Source organism: Maylandia zebra, linkage group LG11, assembly GCF_041146795.1.
Source record: "Maylandia zebra isolate NMK-2024a linkage group LG11, Mzebra_GT3a, whole genome shotgun sequence".
Taxonomy (NCBI): domain Eukaryota; kingdom Metazoa; phylum Chordata; class Actinopteri; order Cichliformes; family Cichlidae; genus Maylandia; species Maylandia zebra.
Window position 1 is genome coordinate 32,505,104 of NC_135177.1, and position 20,042 is coordinate 32,525,145.

General features: G+C 38.6%; 2 protein-coding genes across 2 annotated transcripts; one reads left to right on the forward strand and one right to left on the reverse strand.

Annotated features, from left to right (window-relative positions):
- Window positions 1-6,407: 6,407 nt before the first annotated feature.
- Window positions 6,408-7,298, reverse strand: LOC143420970 (C-type lectin lectoxin-Thr1-like). Its single transcript, XM_076889615.1, has 3 exons — window positions 7,014-7,298; window positions 6,802-6,890; window positions 6,408-6,711 (listed from the first exon to the last, which is right to left on the reverse strand). Exons 1-3 carry the CDS (start codon window positions 7,267-7,269, stop codon window positions 6,613-6,615), a joined length of 444 nt encoding a protein of 147 aa, XP_076745730.1. The 5' UTR covers window positions 7,270-7,298; the 3' UTR covers window positions 6,408-6,612.
- Window positions 7,299-18,744: 11,446 nt separating this feature from the next.
- On the forward strand, window positions 18,745-19,825 carry LOC106676038 (E3 SUMO-protein ligase ZBED1-like). Its single transcript, XM_014411844.4, has 2 exons — window positions 18,745-18,950; window positions 19,128-19,825. Exons 1-2 carry the CDS (start codon window positions 18,780-18,782, stop codon window positions 19,542-19,544), a joined length of 588 nt encoding a protein of 195 aa, XP_014267330.3. The 5' UTR covers window positions 18,745-18,779; the 3' UTR covers window positions 19,545-19,825.
- Window positions 19,826-20,042: the final 217 nt, after the last annotated feature.

The window sequence follows — 20,042 nt, forward strand, 5'->3', positions numbered from 1 at the left end:
TGATATGAGGCGGACACGAGACCGGTCTAAAAAGATTTAAAGGTAAGCACAAGCCTGTTCAAAGAAAATGCAAATTTGTGCACATTGGATGAATTCTAAATTATCTGTTCGCCGAATGGAAGATCTCAACCTTTAAATTGGCTCAGGAGTGGTTAAATTAAAGTAAATTATAAAATCTGGTAAGTAGATTTCGGGTGACATGTCCATGGTAATTTTGGGTAATTTGTGATAAATTAAATTAAAGTTTGGGGATATTTGATGAAAGCTTATTGTTGTTAATGCTGGGGTGAAGTTCAAAGTTGTTGTGACGTGTGTTTTGAAAATATACGACACTAGATATGGTAAATGGTAAATGGCCTGTATTTATATAGCGCTTTACTAGTCCCTAAGGACCCCAAAGCGCTTTACATATCCAGTCATCCACCCATTCACACACACATTCACACACTGGTGATGGCAAGCTACATTGTAGCCACAGCCACCCTGGGGCGCACTGACAGAGGCGATACTGACAGAGGAGATACTTAAATTGTAAGAAATAAATGTATAAAAATTACAGTAAAAATTGTTCTAACAGTCTAATTGCCCAGATAAATTATTTGTTTACTTATTTTACTGTAGACACAAGAGAAAGAAACAGATTTTTTTTTTATACTACATTATGAAAAAACAGGAACTTTTCTGTCATTTAATTGTTTATCTATTACTTCATCACTTTGATGTAGTTTGAATGGCTCTGGGGGACGTCTTACAGCTAAGAGTCCAAAAGTTAAGCCCTCTGTCACATTGTTGAAAGATGTCTTTCATTTTCTTTTTCAGTGTTTATTTTTGGTCAATATTAAACTAAAAAGAGACAAACACTGTTCATTTATTGACATAGAATATATGCAATAGAATGAATACATATTGTTCCATCTGTAATTTCTATGTAAAGAGACAATAAAAAAACATTAACAATAACAAAATCTAAATGTATTATAACACTCAAATGGTGAAAATATAAAGATATACTTACAAGTTTGTTGAATATTGTTTTAAGGTTGAGATCTGAATGCTCCACATATGAATGCAGACGATGAATTGGCCACCCTTCAGTCAGTCAGTCAGTCAGTCAGTCAGTCAGTCTTCGACTTTATTTTCATATGTAAATCATAAGACAAATTAGCTGGTAACACGCATCCAATAAGTCACTGTGACATACTTGACTAGAAGACCAACAGTGATGTTGTGTAAAAGAAGGAGATGAGATGAAGCTCAGATCACTTTCTACATGCAGCAAGATGTTAGAAAGCTTCAATCACTTCGCCGGTAGTTGGATGGGGCCGGTCCCTTCTGGGGGTCCTTAAGGATCAGGACTGTCCGGCCTTCTGTTAGCCAGAAGGTTCCACAGAGGCAAGCTCTGAGCACAAGATCTATAAAGGCTGGAGTTCATCACACCAGGCAAGATCCCATGTGCTGTGTAAAGATGCCCCTGAAACAATCCAGCACATAACAGCAGTGTGCAAGATGCTAGCAGGCAGGGCATACATGAAACGCCATAACTAAGCAACATATGTTGTATGTACTTGTGCAAGTAGTTGGACCAGTACATACACTGTAGGCAAATATGTGTTTATGTGCGCTTAACGTATAATGCAAACTTATAGATTACGATCCAGACACAAAAAACTTTGTGTAGTTCATTTTGATGGGGTTGTAATTCACATTACTGCCCCATGAAATCACCAGATTAATTACAGTTTTTGAAAAAAGATCAAAATGAGCAAAATCCCACAGAGCTGGAAACATCTGTTTCTTCTGTTGCAGATAGTGCTGATTTCTGTGGCTTCAAACATTTTAACTGATCTCACTTTAACCTCCAGCAGCTGTTAAAATCAAAACACTTACTGTGACATGACTGCTGAAAGGGATGTGGCCAAGCATTCAACTTGCTGCAAGGGTTGAAACCAAGGTAGGGACCACATAGGACACATTTCACACATTCTTGTCCCTTTTACATTATGGTGGTACCCACAGAACTGTCATGCCTTGTGGTGTTTTCATCTCGCCAGCCTGCTTCACCTACTGAAAACATCATTTAACAACATTTCAGGCAGTCGTAACTAAAATGAACTTTTGTTTTTTCCTCCTCCCCCACATACTTACAAACATCCAAGTAATATTTCTTTGTAGTTGCCTGGTGTTAAAACCTGCAATGCAGAGGCAGTGTTCTGCTCAATGTAATTTAAGGTTGTTTAACATTCCTTTTTTCTAACTTTAAACCTTAGTAAACAAAAATTATTAGATAAACAGCTAATTGCCTCCAACTCTCACACAATGATAAAAGGTTTTTGCAGACTATCCAAACACAAAATGCAGCAATTCTACTTCAACAATTCAACTTTTTTTCAAGATCTATTGAGTCCAGAGTCCAACCTAATATTTCTGGCTCACAGTATTTCTGGTGCATTAACTTAAACATACAGCAAATGTAAATGAAAAAGACAGAAAACCAAAGATGCCAGTCTCAGTTTCCTGAATGAATGTTGTGCATATTCGTGCCTCTCAGTTGAGTCCTGGCAAAGTCTTCATAGCCTGTGTCCTGTTGTTGGGAAGGTTTACAGTAGTGGTGTTGACTTTAATAAATTACAAAATAACACAAGCAAAATAATATAGAGTATTGAAATTACATATTGAAGTATTTGCATTATTTTTTGCAAGGGTTATAACATGAATGTCAGCTGATAATGCCTTCAAATTATGAAGAAGTGCAAACAAGCTAAGTACAGCTCCATAACACTGGTGGTGAGGCCTGTGGAGGAGAATGATGCCTTTAGCTAAAGCTGTCACTCTGAGTGAAATTAAGGAACCTGATTATGTGATGGAGGGGATGCTGCCAATATCAAATATGTAATGACATAAAGTCAATACACTGAGAGGTCGATTTAATGAGCTACCAACTCTCTGAACAATATCACAAACAAATGGAATGGAATAATTATTTGTACAAATTTTGTTTCTGAAAGTAGGGCTATAATGTAATGGATTACTTTTTTGATAGTAGTAATCTTGATGTGGAGTAAAAGAAATTGTCTTTAAAAGTGATATTGCACAATGCTGCATGTGAATTTCTTTCTATGGTTGGAACAATCAATTTCTGACTAAGTCTGAGGACGTTTTTTTGCTATTCTTGATATTATATCTAAGGTTTTGTTACTATTACAGTTATTTTTCAGTTATTTATTTATAGAGCTAGAGTTTTAAAAGTTATATTTAACTTTTAGTTTTTACCTTTTGTTGGAATTCCAATAGAAACTAATTAACATTAAACATGATAAAATTTGTACCTGCTGATGTAATGAACAGTAATAAAAACTATTATGGAAAACAAATGTGTTGCTGACACCTTCAAACTGTTTTTCAAAATCCCGACTCCTCCATGCTACAGAATGGATCAGTCATTAGGCAGTTAGTTTGCTTCAGGCTCGTGTTATGTTCAGTCTATTTTTACAAATCATTTCTGAGGAGGAAAAAAAACTAAACAGAAATGCTATGAAAAGAGTTTGTTTACAATTCTCTTTTCTACAACAATAAATATGGAACAATGGAAACATTTTAGGTATAGGTGTAAAATGTGTCATTTTACTAAAAATATAACAATTAATCTGTCAACAGTCCTCCTCCTTTCAGCGGTGTTCGAATTCTCTTCAAAGGATGTATTGCTTTTAAATTTATCCACTGACAGAATCAGATGCTGGCATATTGAGCCCAGCGTGAATTAGCTTTCACCTTACTAAAGAGGTGTAAAGGGGATTCTGCCTAAAGCTTCAGTGAACAGATAGAGGAGGTGCTGCTCTAAATACTTGATCAATAAGACATCAATGAGAATTAGGTCTCTCTGGGCTTGTTGCAATGTAAAAGAGAACAAAAATAAACCAGGAATCATTTTGTCCTCCACAATATAATTGCTGTTATTTACAATGATAACCTCTGAATTACTTCATTTGGTTAAGTTAAAAATGTTTTGACCTAAAATTTGTTAGTAATGATACAGGTACGAGTGATGGCTGTAAACTTGTAAAAAGATGGAATATACAAAGGTCTTTCAGTGAAGTCATGGCTATTAATATCTGTGAGTCATACAACAGAGTTTTAACTCAAAGTTCAAAATCGATCATTCAACAGTTTTCATCTTTCCCCACCAGATTGTAGCTCTAAGTCTCGCCTACTGAAGAGATGCAGTAAATCATTAAACAGATCCAATGATTAGGTGCATGTAACAAGCTAAAACTTCAGTATAATTGTGTGTATGTGTGTGTTTTATGTTTTAATTGCTATTTGTTAGAATCTTTACATTATTTTAACAAGTGTTAAATTTTCTATAACAGATGCAATGTAGACATCTTTTTTAGAAAATATTAGCAAATGTTATTTAAACAAGAGCAAATGGTATTTGAAGAGGCTATTTTCAGCCGTGGATTATTACACATTTGTTGCCCCAGGGAAGTATTTACTGCAGCAAATATGGAACCTAAGTGCGAACATCCATCACAATAAAGGGGAATCCATTGCTGTGATCTGCGACACAAAGGCTGTGTAACAGTTTAGATACAGGCAATATTAAATGAGTAAATTATGCATTTTGATCTTTTTATTGAAGAGATTTAAAAAAGAAATCACATGGTTTATTGAAATATAACACAAAAATATGTAATCCCTGAATGTACAAAACTGCCCAATAGGCAAACTATAAGATACTTTGGACCTGAAACTATCTGCCGGTGAGAGGAAGATGAATGATTGATGATTTTCCACAATCTGCAATGCTGCTTAATAAAATGTGTCATTCATTTGGTTCATCTTAGCAGCCATAAAATGTAGGGGAGACCGGGGATAGTTGTAACATTTTTGACATTTCTGTCTGTAAATTGGAGCTCGTTTAAGGTAGTGGATTCAAAATGTAATGCAAAGTATTTACATGTCTCTGCTATTAAATAGTGCAGCTATTTTCTCTATTGTTGACATATTTCTCTAATTGATCCAAATTCTCCATTCTGGGTGAAATTGCAATGCTCGCCATTACATTTTTATTTAAATTCTCTTTTTATTGTTTTTGTTCAAGTTCCTCCCTTTTTCTTTTTTTCTATCTGGTTTTTGTTTTCTTCTAGGAACAAGGGCTCCCTTACTCCCAGGTCTAATTATTATTACGTCTTTCTTTTATTCTTTGAAACCGAAACCGAAATTCAACTTCACCAATGACTAAGAATTAGACACTCAATGTCTATTTTGAAACGATGACAAAGCAATGGTTTTCTCTTTTCCCAAAACTGCAAATATCAATTTTAACAATAAAATAATACTGAAAATAAAAACTGCAAACTTAATGATTTTAATTCAAAGCAAGCAAAATCACAGCTATTCAACCCAGCTGGTAATTAATTCAAAAAAGAAAAACACTGTATTAAACTAATAAAAGATGAGATCAACCATGCCAAAATTCAGCTTAGGAATTAACTCAAAAAGAATCTCTAACAAGACTTGATAAGAAATTAATCAAACATAATAAGATTTGATTTATCAATAAACGTAACAGTAATTATTTCAGAATCGAACAAAACAAATATGAGAATGAGTTGAGGAATTGATTCACTCAGTTAACTATACATTAAACAGATAAGAGTCAATCAAAGAAAATTATACAGCATAAACAGAATAGCAGTTAATTTAGAACTGTTAACATTTATCAGTCCGACAAAAATCAAATATAAGATCAAATGTAAAAGCAAAAACTAACCCCAAGACTATTAACTTGTCACCAACTGATAATGAAAAATTAATCTCAAGATTAACTGCAAGGATCAGAAACATATACCGGAAATTCTATAGCTTTCAGCTGATTACAGACAGATAACAATATCAAATTAAACTGATCAATATTCAAAAACAGACACGAAAACAAATGCCAAACTTTATAGCTGTTTCCTGATGTCAGAAATCAATTTAAGGGAGAATCAGAATAGAAACCCAATTAGCGGTTAACTCTATAGCTGTTAACTGATAACAACAAATTGCAAATCAGTAGAAGGATCAAAAATTCAAAAAATAAACATAAAACAAATACCAGTTAATTCTTTTAGCTACTGACTGACGATAACAAACAAAAAATAAGAGTCAATTTAATATTTATCTTCAGAAACACCAAATTGTTTATCAAACAAAACCAAGTCAGACATTTCACATTTAACCATATCAGATAAAAACAAAACCGTAGGTCAATTTAGTATTTAAGGTTTCAAAATCATTAAACTGTTTATCAAACCATTTAGCCTAATGAGACGAAAGTTAAACTTTCTGGAGATTTTTACTGTGCTATGCAAAAAACAATCACACAGCATTTCATAAAAAGAATATCACATCAAAAAAAGCAGTTGTGGTAGTCTAATGCTTTGGGGCTGCTTTTATGCTTTGGTAACTGGGTGACTTGTCATAGTTTAACATAAAAAAATATATATATTTTTTTCTAAAACATTAGAAAATCCTTCAGGAGAATGTCTGGTCATCAATTTCTGCCCTGAATCTTTAGCACACTTGAGTTATAAGGCTGAGCAATGATCCAAAGCACCCCAAATCTCTCTAAGTTTCACTATTCTCCTCGTTCTCTTGTTTCTTGGGTTGAATGTTCCATTGCAGTTTGAAATCAGTCAATCCTTGACTTGTTAGCTTGGCTCTTAGCTGTGATAGAATGGAAAGATAAGTAGGTTGCTCTTTCAGTTTTTGTTTGTTTGCTTTTTTTTTTTCCAGAAGCAAAAACAAGGATTTTACCTGCTGGAGGATCTGGGCATTAGTTGCAGAGTCACTTAAGTCAACATCAGTCACAAACTTCAGCTTCACTGTCGTCCTCAACTTTGCAACTTAGAAGGAGACATGTTGTTATAAAATAACAGTAAGTTTTGACAAATTGAGAAACAGGAGTTAGGGTTAGTCAGGACAAGTTTTCTTTATGTGTGTGTGTGTGTGTGTTATTGAACATTTACCTTGATGGCAAATGAAAACATATTTTATTGTACATATGTCGTCATCCCACACGTGGAGGTTATTCTCCACCACACAATGCTGGTTACCCGGAGGGTTATTTGGGCTGGAACTTCGCCAGTTTTTAAAGGAGCTCTGACTCTTGTCAGACCAGGTCCATGGCACTCGGTACAGACCGATCCAAATGTCATCACTGTTTGGTTTTAATGAACTGACCTCAGCGTTCTCCTCACTGTTTTCGATCACTGCCAAGTTCATGCTTAGTTTTATGCAGTGTTCTCGAGCAGAGGTCCAAGTTTTTGTAGTAGAGATGTACATGTAGTTTTTCTTGTTTTGCTCTGTAACTGCAGCAGATAGAAAATGAACCAGTGAGGGGGAAACACATGAAGCAAGTGTTTAAGCATCCATGGCAGATGATAGATGTTCAATTTATTAGGGATATTAATCAGTTAGCATTGCAGTGAATGATTACAAGTTTTGGATAATCAATTTAATGTTTTCAAATAAGTTCAAACTTTTTGAGCTAAGGTTTTTCTTATATTTTATACAGCAACTCTTCAGTGATGCTTTCTGTCAAATCTGCCAGTGAAAAATGCAGGTGAAGTCAGTAGTCAGGTCAGTAGGTGAAATCCATGAATGAAAATATTTTCTTACCATTGTAGCAAGCAAAAGTTTTGTTTTCACCACAGTTTTTATCGTACCACTTTCCTCCAAGACCCATTATCACACAGGTTTCTTTTGCAAGATAATAATCTGGCTGAGTAGAGTCCCAGTTGTGGTAATCAATTTTTCTCGTTTCACCAGTTATTGCCCATCTCCAGGAGTTGGTGTCATTGCCTAACGTATTCTTCCAGGATTCAGGGTCATCCTGCAGTCCAATCCATGCCCAGTCGTAGGAAAAAGATGAATTTAGCCTGCTTATATCATCCATGCTTTCAATGGTGGCCAGGTCTGTGTACTTCTCTCTGCAGTATTGTTGAGCATCGTTCCAGCTAATTTTTTTGTCAACGTAGTAGTACTTACGAGGAGGGAACTTTGAGCAGGAGCAGAGACTAAATCCTTAACAATGATAATAGATAGTATAAGTAGTATTAGATTCCTCACAGTACACACAAGAAAAGGGTAAAACAAACATTAAAGATTCTTTTTGCCCTTATAATTTTTTAATTTTTTTTTTTGACAGGCTACACAGGGTACCAGTCTACTACTATAAAAACTGCTAAAGGAGGGCAGTAACGTTGCAGTAATGACCAAATGTTATATGATCAATATTGAATTCAGTGTTTGCCATTATATTTGGGATTTAAGTATCTGCATACAGTTTTTGTAATAGAAAACATTTTTATTTTTAAACATATCCCAACAGCATATTTTACTTCGTTGCTGGGGTCATGAATGGGTCATAACTACTCGATTATCTGAAGACGAAACAATAATTCAAGTTTATTTCAACCGTGGCATATTTACCTTTTTAGTCAGAGCTTAGACACAATGTTAGAATTTAGCAACTCAGCGCTGAGTTGCTCCTGAAAGACTTGATTTTGGGCTCTTTTATGGATTCCAGTTCAAATAACAATGGGCAACACTGTAACACTGTCCTTCCAGTATATATCCTTCTGTGTGCATATTAAACAAATATATTGGACTGCTTTTTTGCATTTACACAATATCTGTTTGTGTATGCTCTGCAGCTCTCCATTGAAACAGACACATGGAGCAGAGCAGTTGCTCATAAAAGAGAGACGTGTTCTTGTCCCTGAAAATTTATGAGTGAGAGTTGAGGAAGTGTCTGCATGGAAGTAGTTCATGTTATGCACAGTGTCAAAGGTATAGCTTTAGAAGATCATTTTTAGGGGTTTATATAATGCCTGGAAAAGGAGTATCAAGTTATTGTTTCACCTCTTTGCACCTCCTCAAAGTTTTAATAAAATGAAACATATAATTCTTTTTGACACACTGTTTTCATAATTGAATGTTTTTTATGGCTTCCTTTTCAACTTTACAATTCAAATCACACATTTCCATTATACAAATTTGGGATCTTACCAAAGAAGAGGAGAGTCAGTGTTGGGAAACAGCCCATTTCTGATTTCACTGTAAAGAGAAGGAAATAGGTATAAATAAAACACCAACTTTAGAGCTTTTGCATTACTTTGCATTTGTTTCCAGTTTTCTCTGACTGACGTGTTAATCAGTTAAAGAATGACATAACATGCTTTTGAGAATGAGAATAAGCTCATTCTCATTCTATTGTATTCTCATTCTATATATTTATTTATTAACAATAGATTACTATTGTTAATAAATAAATATATATTCTTAGTGCTTATTTGCTGATTATATATTCTTTTATGTATTTTAATAAGAGAGGGCCAGCTCTGAGTGTAAACTAGGTCGCAGGCTGACAGGAAACTGCATGCTTTTGCAGAGCACAGAAGGTGCAGACGGAAAGGTGCGATCTGATATGTATGGAACGCCAGGACTGCCATAATGAATTAATTAAATACACCATTAAATAATTAATTAAATGTGGCAATAATTAATTAAAATTGGAATTAATTAATTAAATAAATAGTTATGATATATGTAATTAATTAATTATTGACACATTTAATTAATTATTTATATATTTCACGTTTTAATTAATTATTGACACATTTAATTAATTAATTATTGACATATTTAATTAATTATTTATGTATTTCACATTTTAATTAATTATTGACACATTTCATTAATTATTGACACATTTAATTAATTATTTAATGATATATTTATTTATTTCATTTTGGCAGTCCTGACGCCTGGCTCTCATCATGAAATAATTTTATCTGTCAGCCTCACCCATCAAACTCAGGGGGCGGGGTTAACGCTGATCGAGTCAAAACCATTGCTTTGGCCTGGTGGCCATTGTTTCTAGCACACAACAACCGGCATGTGGAAGCTAACAGAACTGAGCTTTGAAAAACCCTGTTTGTGTGTTACCAAATACCGTTTTAATATTTTTTTTAGCCGAGAATGTAGTGGTTTAATCTTCATGTGTCTGGTCGGTTTGTCAAGATACAGCCTCTTTGCAAAAGTGTTTCGATGATTTCGGAGATGTCGTCCCAGTCTCACGGCAAAGCGTGGGATAGACCCGCTCGCCTCGCAAGCAATCCCACCGACAAAGCGCAGGCCCCGGTACACAGCTGTAGTAACCCCCGCTGACTTCTTTTACTGAGGTTATATTTATCGGTGTTTTATTTCCTGATGTTCTTATGTGTCCTACGTGTTTCAGTCGCCAATTCTGAATTATAACTAACATTAAAAACATGTTTAAGGAGGAGAGAGAGCAAATAAATCTGTTTAACATCTGATCTTTGGGTTTTTGTTCAGTAATCAGCGTGACCTGTGTATAAACACATAAAAGAGATAACGTTGGTGTTTCTGTCATGTAGTAACTGCTGGCTTTAACTGTACAAAGGTTGTTCCACACTATGAAACACATACAGACTTCATGATGTTCGGCTAATATTTTTTATTGTGAATATTAATCATGCTGACCTCGCTCTGTACACCATGCAGCGAGGTCAGCATATCCACGATATCCTCAGCTCCATGAGTTAACACAAAGTTTCCCAGCTGACTATCTAACTGCCAACTATTCCAGAGACGTGAAAATATACAGCATAAAGAAAAGTGTAAGAGACTCAGCAGCAGATTAGAATAACAGTTTGTGGCGTGAATAAGACACGGCGGGACCACGGAGCAACGTTCAGAGTCATCTTTATTTACATCTCACCACACCACAACACCCCCAAACCCCTCAGTCCCCGTGTTTTCAACTAGGCGGGCGTGATTAAGGATGCCGTGCAGGTGCGTCCGCCCTCCCTGCACGGCACCGCAGACCACGCCCCACCACATACCCCCATCGCCCGATTGAGGCCGGGGAGCCATCCGGCCGAACCTACTCCCCCACCGCCAGTGGGAGAGGGAATCAGCCCGGACAGCTGGCACCCCCAGGCCCCGGCCAAGCGACGGGGAGGTGCGAGTTCAGGCGGCCGCCCGCGAATCCAGCGGCGCAGGCAAAGCTGGTTCGGAAGTCGGACACGTGACAGGTGCACCCGGCGCGGCCGGCACAAGCGTGAGCCCCAGCTCACAGGTGGCTGGGCAGAGGTGTGGCGTGTACAGGCCTCTGGTGGTGGTGAGGCCGGTCTGGCGAGCACGGCGATCTCAAGCGTGGCGCCCGCCTCGCTCGCCAGTTCCACTCGAGCAAGCTCCCCTGGCACTGGGACCTCCAGCTCCTTGCGCGGCCCCTCCGTCACCGCTGTCGCTCCCTGCTGGAGCAGCCCATAGCGCGACTCCTCCGTCACTACTGCTCCCTCCGCCGCCACTCCCGGCTCGAGCAGCCCCTCGTGCAGCTCCTCTTTCTCCAACCGGCGCAGACCCTCGCGCACCTCGTCTGCCGCCTCCGGTTGGAGCGGCTCATCCACCACTCCCGGCAGGAGCAGCCCTTCACCTGGCTGTTCCCCCTCCTCCGGCAGGCGCAGATCCCCGCGCGCCTCGTCTGCCACCTCCGGCTGCTGAGGTGCCTCACGCGGCTCCTCCACCGCTTCACTGTCCTCGGGACACACCTGTGGGGGTGGCGCCCAGGCCCAGAGCAGCGCCGCCAGCTCCCCAATCCTTTCCAGGTGCCGCTCGGACTGGTCCTGCAGCTCTTCCTGCTGGCGACGCACCTCCGCCGCCTGCTCCCGCTGGGCGGCCGCCATTTCGGCCACCCTCTGGGCCAGCTCCTCCATTCCCTGGCTCCGATATGGACCCGCCGTGCTGCCTCCTGGGTTTCGGCACCAATGTGGCGTGAATAAGACATGGCGGGACCACGGAGCAACGTTCAGAGTCATCTTTATTTACATCTCACCACACCACAACACCCCCAAACCCCTCAGTCCCCGTGTTTTTAACTAGGCGGGCGTGATTAAGGATGCCGTGCAGGTGCGTCCGCCCTCCCTGCACGGCACCGCAGACCACGCCCCACCACACAGTTATACATTTAATAAATCACCAAATGAATCCAAGAAACGAGCAAACCTGTTCCGACAATTTGAGTTTGTATTCCCTCAGCTGCAGACTCGCTGCTGTTTAAATGTTTGAAAAGGAAGATTAGATATAAACAAACGTCAAACATAGACTCAGTCTGCCTTCACATTTGATATGAGGCCAGCACGTATAGTGGCCTCAGCAGGCTATTACTGAAATACACGTGCTATATCATAAACTATGATATAAACAGGGAGGTCCTATTAACATGTTTAGTTTTAAAGGACACCTTCCTGCCTTTAGTCTCATTCATGAGCAGTATTCGTTTTCTTCTAACATCCAGAAGTCTGCACAATGTGTTTCATAGTTTGTAACAAGCCTTTGACAGGTAAACATAACATGACCGAAAAAGCAAGCAAAAAAAAAAGAGAGAGAGAGAGAGAGAGTGTTGACATAAGAAGAGAAAATGCTCTCAATTATGGAGACAGGCAAATGGTTCATTTATGTTTGATGTGTGTTTATTCCTCCCTAAATATCGTCGGTGAAGTTTGCCATGCATGTCAGATTTTCCTGCGCATTTTTATACCTCTGCCAACAGAGAGAGAAAAAAAATCACATTCTAACAGACAGCTGGTGCTTAGAATACAGTTGAATAACTATTAAAAAACATGATATTTAGATGATAGTTCAGTCTAACACATGTGCCAGTGAACCATTAAACGTCTGTGAAACTATGCAGTTATGAAACGTAACTTTAACCTCAGCCAAACCGATTTGCTCAGTTGTAAATAAAACAGCGAAGTAAACGTGACCCGACAGACAGAACCTGAGTGAATGAAGTCCAGCGTTTAACCACTGAGAGCTAAAACTCAGCTGAGGTTTGAAAGCTGTGTGCTGGTGATTGGACATCAGCCGCTGATAAAGCTGGCTCGCCTATAAAGTGCTCTGTAAGGAAACAAGCTCCAGCAGCTCTGCGCTCGGGGAAAATACTATATTTACTTATCTTGTGCAGTTAAACTGTGACTATCACCAGGTAACTAGGCGTGTTTCTTGAATTAGCAGCAGGTGTTAAACAGCTGACAGATGAGGAGGAGGATGCATGCAGGTAAACTGAGGGTCTGCTGAGCTGATCGCTGGTTTCGTGAGAAAAATGTCAGCTCGTTCTTTCTGTTACAGAAGCACAGAGACACAAGACCAGGCGGAAAGAGACGATCGTTCGGTGAAAATGAGAATCTGCGAATGCAACATGTGGAACACGGAGAGTGGAATATGTAAACAAACCGGTTAATGTACCCCCTCTGTGCACTCTGCATGCTAACTGTTAGCAGAGCTAGTGAAATCCCTGAAAACATCTGAGCACTTTTGCAAACATGTTCTATGTTGACAACCTGACCAGACATATGGCGCGACATTCGCGGCTAAAACACTGTTAAAAGTGTAGCTGGTGACAGAAAAACGGCCTGTGATTTGGTCTGCATTCTGGGATAACTGGCTGCCCCAAGTCTGCACAAGCAATCGATTATCTAGGATCGACCTGTTTTGACTTACTTTGCACGGCAACCAATCAAATGTTAGAGAAGCTGCATGGGCAGCGTTAACCCCGCCCCCTGAGTTTGATGGGTGAGGCTGACAGATAAAATTATTTCATGATGAGAGCCAGGCGTCAGGACTGCCAAAATGAAATAAATAAATATATCATTAAATAATTAATTAAATGTGTCAATAATTAATTAAATGTGTCAATAATTAATTAAAATGTGAAATACATAAATAATTAATTAAATGTGTCAATAATTAATTAATTAAATGTGTCAATAATTAATTAAAATGTGAAATACATAAATAATTAATTAAATGTGTCAATAATTAATTAATTACATGTGTCATAACTATTTATTTAATTAATTAATTCCAATTTTAATTAATTATTGCCACATTTAATTAATTATTTAATGGTGTATTTAATTAATTCATTATGGCAGTCCTGGCGTTCCATAGATATGAGGCGGACACGAGACCGGTCTAAAAAGATTTAAAGGTAAGCACAAGCCTGTTCAAAGAAAATGCAAATTTGTGCACATTGGATGAATTCTAAATTATCTGTTCGCCGAATGGAAGATCTCAACCTTTAAATTGGCTCAGGAGTGGTTAAATTAAAGTAAATTATAAAATCTGGTAAGTAGATTTCGGGTGACATGTCCATGGTAATTTTGGGTAATTTGTGATAAATTAAATTAAAGTTTGGGGATATTTGATGAAAGCTTATTGTTGTTAATGCTGGGGTGAAGTTCAAAGTTGTTGTGACGTGTGTTTTGAAAATATACGACACTAGATATGGTAAATGGTAAATGGCCTGTATTTATATAGCGCTTTACTAGTCCCTAAGGACCCCAAAGCGCTTTACATATCCAGTCATCCACCCATTCACACACACATTCACACACTGGTGATGGCAAGCTACATTGTAGCCACAGCCACCCTGGGGCGCACTGACAGAGGCGATACTGACAGAGGAGATACTTAAATTGTAAGAAATAAATGTATAAAAATTACAGTAAAAATTGTTCTAACAGTCTAATTGCCCAGATAAATTATTTGTTTACTTATTTTACTGTAGACACAAGAGAAAGAAACAGATTTTTTTTTTATACTACATTATGAAAAAACAGGAACTTTTCTGTCATTTAATTGTTTATCTATTACTTCCTCACTTTGATGTAGTTTGAATGGCTCTGGGGGACGTCTTACAGCTAAGAGTCCAAAAGTTAAGCCCTCTGTCACATTGTTGAAAGATGTCTTTCATTTTCTTTTTCAGTGTTTATTTTTGGTCAATATTAAACTAAAAAGAGACAAACACTGTTCATTTATTGACATAGAATATATGCAATAGAATGAATACATATTGTTCCATCTGTAATTTCTATGTAAAGAGACAATAAAAAAACATTAACAATAACAAAATCTAAATGTATTATAACACTCAAATGGTGAAAATATAAAGATATACTTACAAGTTTGTTGAATATTGTTTTAAGGTTGAGATCTGAATGCTCCACATATGAATGCAGACGATGAATTGGCCACCCTTCAGTCAGTCAGTCTTCGACTTTATTTTCATATGTAAATCATAAGACAAATTAGCTGGTAACACGCATCCAATAAGTCACTGTGACATACTTGACTAGAAGACCAACAGTGATGTTGTGTAAAAGAAGGAGATGAGATGAAGCTCAGATCACTTTCTACATGCAGCAAGATGTTAGAAAGCTTCAATCACTTCGCCGGTAGTTGGATGGGGCCGGTCCCTTCTGGGGGTCCTTAAGGATCAGGACTGTCCGGCCTTCTGTTAGCCAGAAGGTTCCACAGAGGCAAGCTCTGAGCACAAGATCTATAAAGGCTGGAGTTCATCACACCAGGCAAGATCCCATGTGCTGTGTAAAGATGCCCCTGAAACAATCCAGCACATAACAGCAGTGTGCAAGATGCTAGCAGGCAGGGCATACATGAAACGCCATAACTAAGCAACATATGTTGTATGTACTTGTGCAAGTAGTTGGACCAGTACATACACTGTAGGCAAATATGTGTTTATGTGCGCTTAACGTATAATGCAAACTTATAGATTACGATCCAGACACAAAAAACTTTGTGTAGTTCATTTTGATGGGGTTGTAATTCACATTACTGCCCCATGAAATCACCAGATTAATTACAGTTTTTGAAAAAAGATCAAAATGAGCAAAATCCCACAGAGCTGGAAACATCTGTTTCTTCTGTTGCAGATAGTGCTGATTTCTGTGGCTTCAAACATTTTAACTGATCTCACTTTAACCTCCAGCAGCTGTTAAAATCAAAACACTTACTGTGACATGACTGCTGAAAGGGATGTGGCCAAGCATTCAACTTGCTGCAAGGGTTGAAACCAAGGTAGGGACCACATAGGACACATTTCACACATTCTTGTCCCTTTTACATTATGGTGGTACCCACAGAACTGTCATGCCTTGTGGTGTTTTCATCTCGCCAGCCTGCTTCACCTACTGAAAACATCATTTAACAACATTTCAGGCAGTCGTAACTAAAATGAACTTTTGTTTTTTCCTCCTCCCCCACATACTTACAAACATCCAAGTAATATTTCTTTGTAGTTGCCTGGTGTTAAAACCTGCAATGCAGAGGCAGTGTTCTGCTCAATGTAATTTAAGGTTGTTTAACATTCCTTTTTTCTAACTTTAAACCTTAGTAAACAAAAATTATTAGATAAACAGCTAATTGCCTCCAACTCTCACACAATGATAAAAGGTTTTTGCAGACTACCCAAACACAAAATGCAGCAATTCTACTTCAACAATTCAACTTTTTTTCAAGATCTATTGAGTCCAGAGTCCAACCTAATATTTCTGGCTCACAGTATTTCTGGTGCATTAACTTAAACATACAGCAAATGTAAATGAAAAAGACAGAAAACCAAAGATGCCAGTCTCAGTTTCCTGAATGAATGTTGTGCATATTCGTGCCTCTCAGTTGAGTCCTGGCAAAGTCTTCATAGCCTGTGTCCTGTTGTTGGGAAGGTTTACAGTAGTGGTGTTGACTTTAATAAATTACAAAATAACACAAGCAAAATAATATAGAGTATTGAAATTACATATTGAAGTATTTGCATTATTTTTTGCAAGGGTTATAACATGAATGTCAGCTGATAATGCCTTCAAATTATGAAGAAGTGCAAACAAGCTAAGTACAGCTCCATAACACTGGTGGTGAGGCCTGTGGAGGAGAATGATGCCTTTAGCTAAAGCTGTCACTCTGAGTGAAATTAAGGAACCTGATTATGTGATGGAGGGGATGCTGCCAATATCAAATATGTAATGACATAAAGTCAATACACTGAGAGGTCGATTTAATGAGCTACCAACTCTCTGAACAATATCACAAACAAATGGAATGGAATAATTATTTGTACAAATTTTGTTTCTGAAAGTAGGGCTATAATGTAATGGATTACTTTTTTGATAGTAGTAATCTTGATGTGGAGTAAAAGAAATTGTCTTTAAAAGTGATATTGCACAATGCTGCATGTGAATTTCTTTCTATGGTTGGAACAATCAATTTCTGACTAAGTCTGAGGACGTTTTTTTTAGGGGTGTCAAATTATCGCGTTAATTGCGATTAATTAATTACAATGCTATTTAGCGCGTTATGTTTTTTAATCTCGTTAATCTAATTTTTAATCTCTTGACGTCATTGATTTTGTATGAGAGTTGCTATGTTATAAAATCCGTTTTTATGTGCTGGGCTCCTTGTGCTTGACTTGTTGGGGGTGGAGTCACGTCGTGAGGTCAAGGTGAGAAGTGGTGATTAGCTTACAGTGTGGATATGGAGGCGCATCTGAGAGTTGTTGGCCCAATGAACGGGAAATTTGTATTTCATAAACGCCCCGACGGCACCATTGACAAAGGTAAAGTGGTCTGCCTAGAGTGTAAGAAGGAGTTTGCTTACCACCGAAGCAGCTCAAGTTTGGCCTATCACCTCAACGCAAAGCACCCAGCCGCGAGTGCAGCAACAGCTAGCAGTGAAGACGTTAGCAATATAGCAAGCCAGAGCAAAGCTTTTCGCCAAACAAAACTAGAGAATACCCCTCGTATGAGCAAGTCTGCGACCGACAGGCTGGCTAATGTTATTGCCAAGTGGATAGCGATGAACTGTAGGCCGATAAATATAGTAGAGGACGAAGGATTGACAGAGGTGTTGCAAATTGCGTCCAATGACCCGTCATACAAGCCGCCGTGCAGGACTACAGTAACGACCAAAATCAGCAAAATGTACGACGGCGAAAAGAAAAACAAACTTGAGATTTTGGCGGAGGATTCTCCCAACTGTGTTGTTATAACCGGAGATCACTGGACCTCAGCTGGCAACCACAGCTATTTTGGGGTGACTGGACACTTTATTGATAATGAGTGGAACCTCAACTCATTTGCACTGACCGTCATGAGAACAGAAACCAGGCACTTTGCTGATAAATGCGCCGAACAGTTCCTCAAGGTAGCAAATGACTGGGGTATTGAAAACAAGATATCCACCATTGGCACAGACAGCGCAGCAAACATGCTGGCTGCTATGAGAGCACTTCCATATGAGCACATCGCCTGCAATGCTCACATTCTCCAGAGGACCATCACGGTATGTCTCGATAGCAGTGGTTTTGTCGGTGTACTGGCAAAGTGCCGCAAGATTGTTGGTCATTTTAAACAAAGCCCTGCGAGTACCACAGAACTTAACCAACAACAAGTAGCACTCGGAAAGAAGAGCGATCAACTTATACAGGATGTACCCACCAGGTGGAACTCGACTCTCGCAATGGTCTCACGCCTCCTATGTAACCGAGAGGCTGTCCAGGCTACGTTGGACCAACAGAACCACAGGTTGGTCTTGCCAACCGAAGCTGAGTGGGCGAAACTGCAGAGGCTGGAGCTCCTGCTTGAACCATGCAAGTAAGTTCAAATAAACACCTTCCCATTTTAATTATATAAACTACTGTTACATGTGTAAAATCAAAATTAATGAACATAACAAGGAACTTTTAAGGACAATTAAATTGGAAATCAGTTACACTTTGATTTAAATGAATCCAGCTAGGTTTATTTAGCAAACCTCTCCACCTCTGCAGGTATGTGACAGAGCTGCTGGGTGGTGAGGCCTACGTCTCTTGCTCTGTAGTGCTGCCTACTTTTCGCCATCTGTACCGTGTCATGGACATTACTGATGATGATCCTGCCTACGTGGTGAAGTTCAAGAATGCCTTCCAGAAGGATCTGGCAGCACGACGAGCTAATGGCAACGAGATATGGTTCGAGGTGGCCACAGCATTGGATCCACGGTTTAAGGATTTGAAATGTCTTCCAAGAGAAAAGAGGGAACAGGTAGGACAATAAGGTTAAGCTGGACTAATGAGTCCAATTCATTATCAAATCAAACTTTTATTTATTATATGGAACACAAAGTTCTTTACAAGATTAAATAAAATAAAAAAAAAGCACTTAGTTTTAATCACAATCATTCATTCATTCATTCATTCATTCATTCATTCATTCATTCAGGTGTGGACCATTCTGGAGAATATGCTCCAGGCAGCAGAGCCCAGAAGAGCAGATAGTCTCCAGCCCTCCACAGAGGATGATGGACCAGCTCAGAAGAAGAGGAGGAGCGAACTCCTTCTGGGGTCTGACTCTGACTCAGAAGATGGAATTGAGTCTGGAGAGCTGCAGCGCTACAGAGCAGAACCCAGCATCAGTATTGATGACTGTCCCCTGCAGTGGTGGTATGCTCACTCAGGAGTCTATGAAAAGCTGTCAGTCCTAGCACAAAAGTACCTGGCCTCCCCAGCTACCTCTGTACCCTGTGAGAGACTCTTTAGCCTTGCAGGCCACATAGTGCAAAAGAAAAGGGCAGCCTTGCTTCCAGAAAATGTTACCAGGCTGGTGTGTCTTAGCGACTGGCTGAGGAAGAAGAAATGAGACACATGTGGTCAGCATAGCTGCTGTGTCATTTGTAGCCTACTAGAATAGATTGCTTGATGTTCAGCACTTTTTTTTGTGATGGAAGAATACTTTGATGTGCTAACTTGCAGCACTGCAATGTCAGTTTTATTTTTCATTATCTGAAGCAGAGGAATTTCAGTGCTGTATTGCTCAGAAAAGAGCAACTCTGATGTGCTAACTTGCAGCACTTAATTTATTTGATTTTATTTGTATTTATTTTTCCACTTATTTTACAAAAGAATACAACAGTATGTAAATGGTTGGATCTGTTTAACGTTTGTTAAACAATAAATGACTTTATAAAGTCACTTTCTTTGTTATATCAGTCTTTTGGTCTGCCACAATAAGTTGAGGGCTTTCCTCAGCTATTTTTAGGTGAGATTAAAAAAGAGATTAATTAGATCAATTAATTAAAAATCATAATTAATTCATCTCTATTTTTTTTTAATCTCTTGACAGCACTAATTATTTTAA

What these genes read in the sequence shown, in the direction of transcription:
- LOC106676038 (XM_014411844.4), top strand. Translation starts at nt 18,780, where the DNA reads ATGGACATTACTGATGATGATCCTGCCTACGTGGTGAAGTTCAAGAAT. An exon ending in CAAGAGAAAAGAGGGAACAG is followed by an intron (nt 18,951 to 19,127) that starts GTAGGACAATAA and finishes TCATTCATTCAG; the next exon opens with GTGTGGACCATTCTGGAGAA.
- LOC143420970 (XM_076889615.1), bottom strand. Translation starts at nt 7,269, where the DNA reads ATGAACTTGGCAGTGATCGAAAACAGTGAGGAGAACGCTGAGGTCAGT. An exon ending in TGTTTTCATTTGCCATCAAG is followed by an intron (nt 6,891 to 7,013) that starts GTAAATGTTCAA and finishes TCTCCTTCTAAG; the next exon opens with TTGCAAAGTTGAGGACGACA. An exon ending in ATGCCCAGATCCTCCAGCAG is followed by an intron (nt 6,712 to 6,801) that starts GTAAAATCCTTG and finishes ATTCTATCACAG; the next exon opens with CTAAGAGCCAAGCTAACAAG.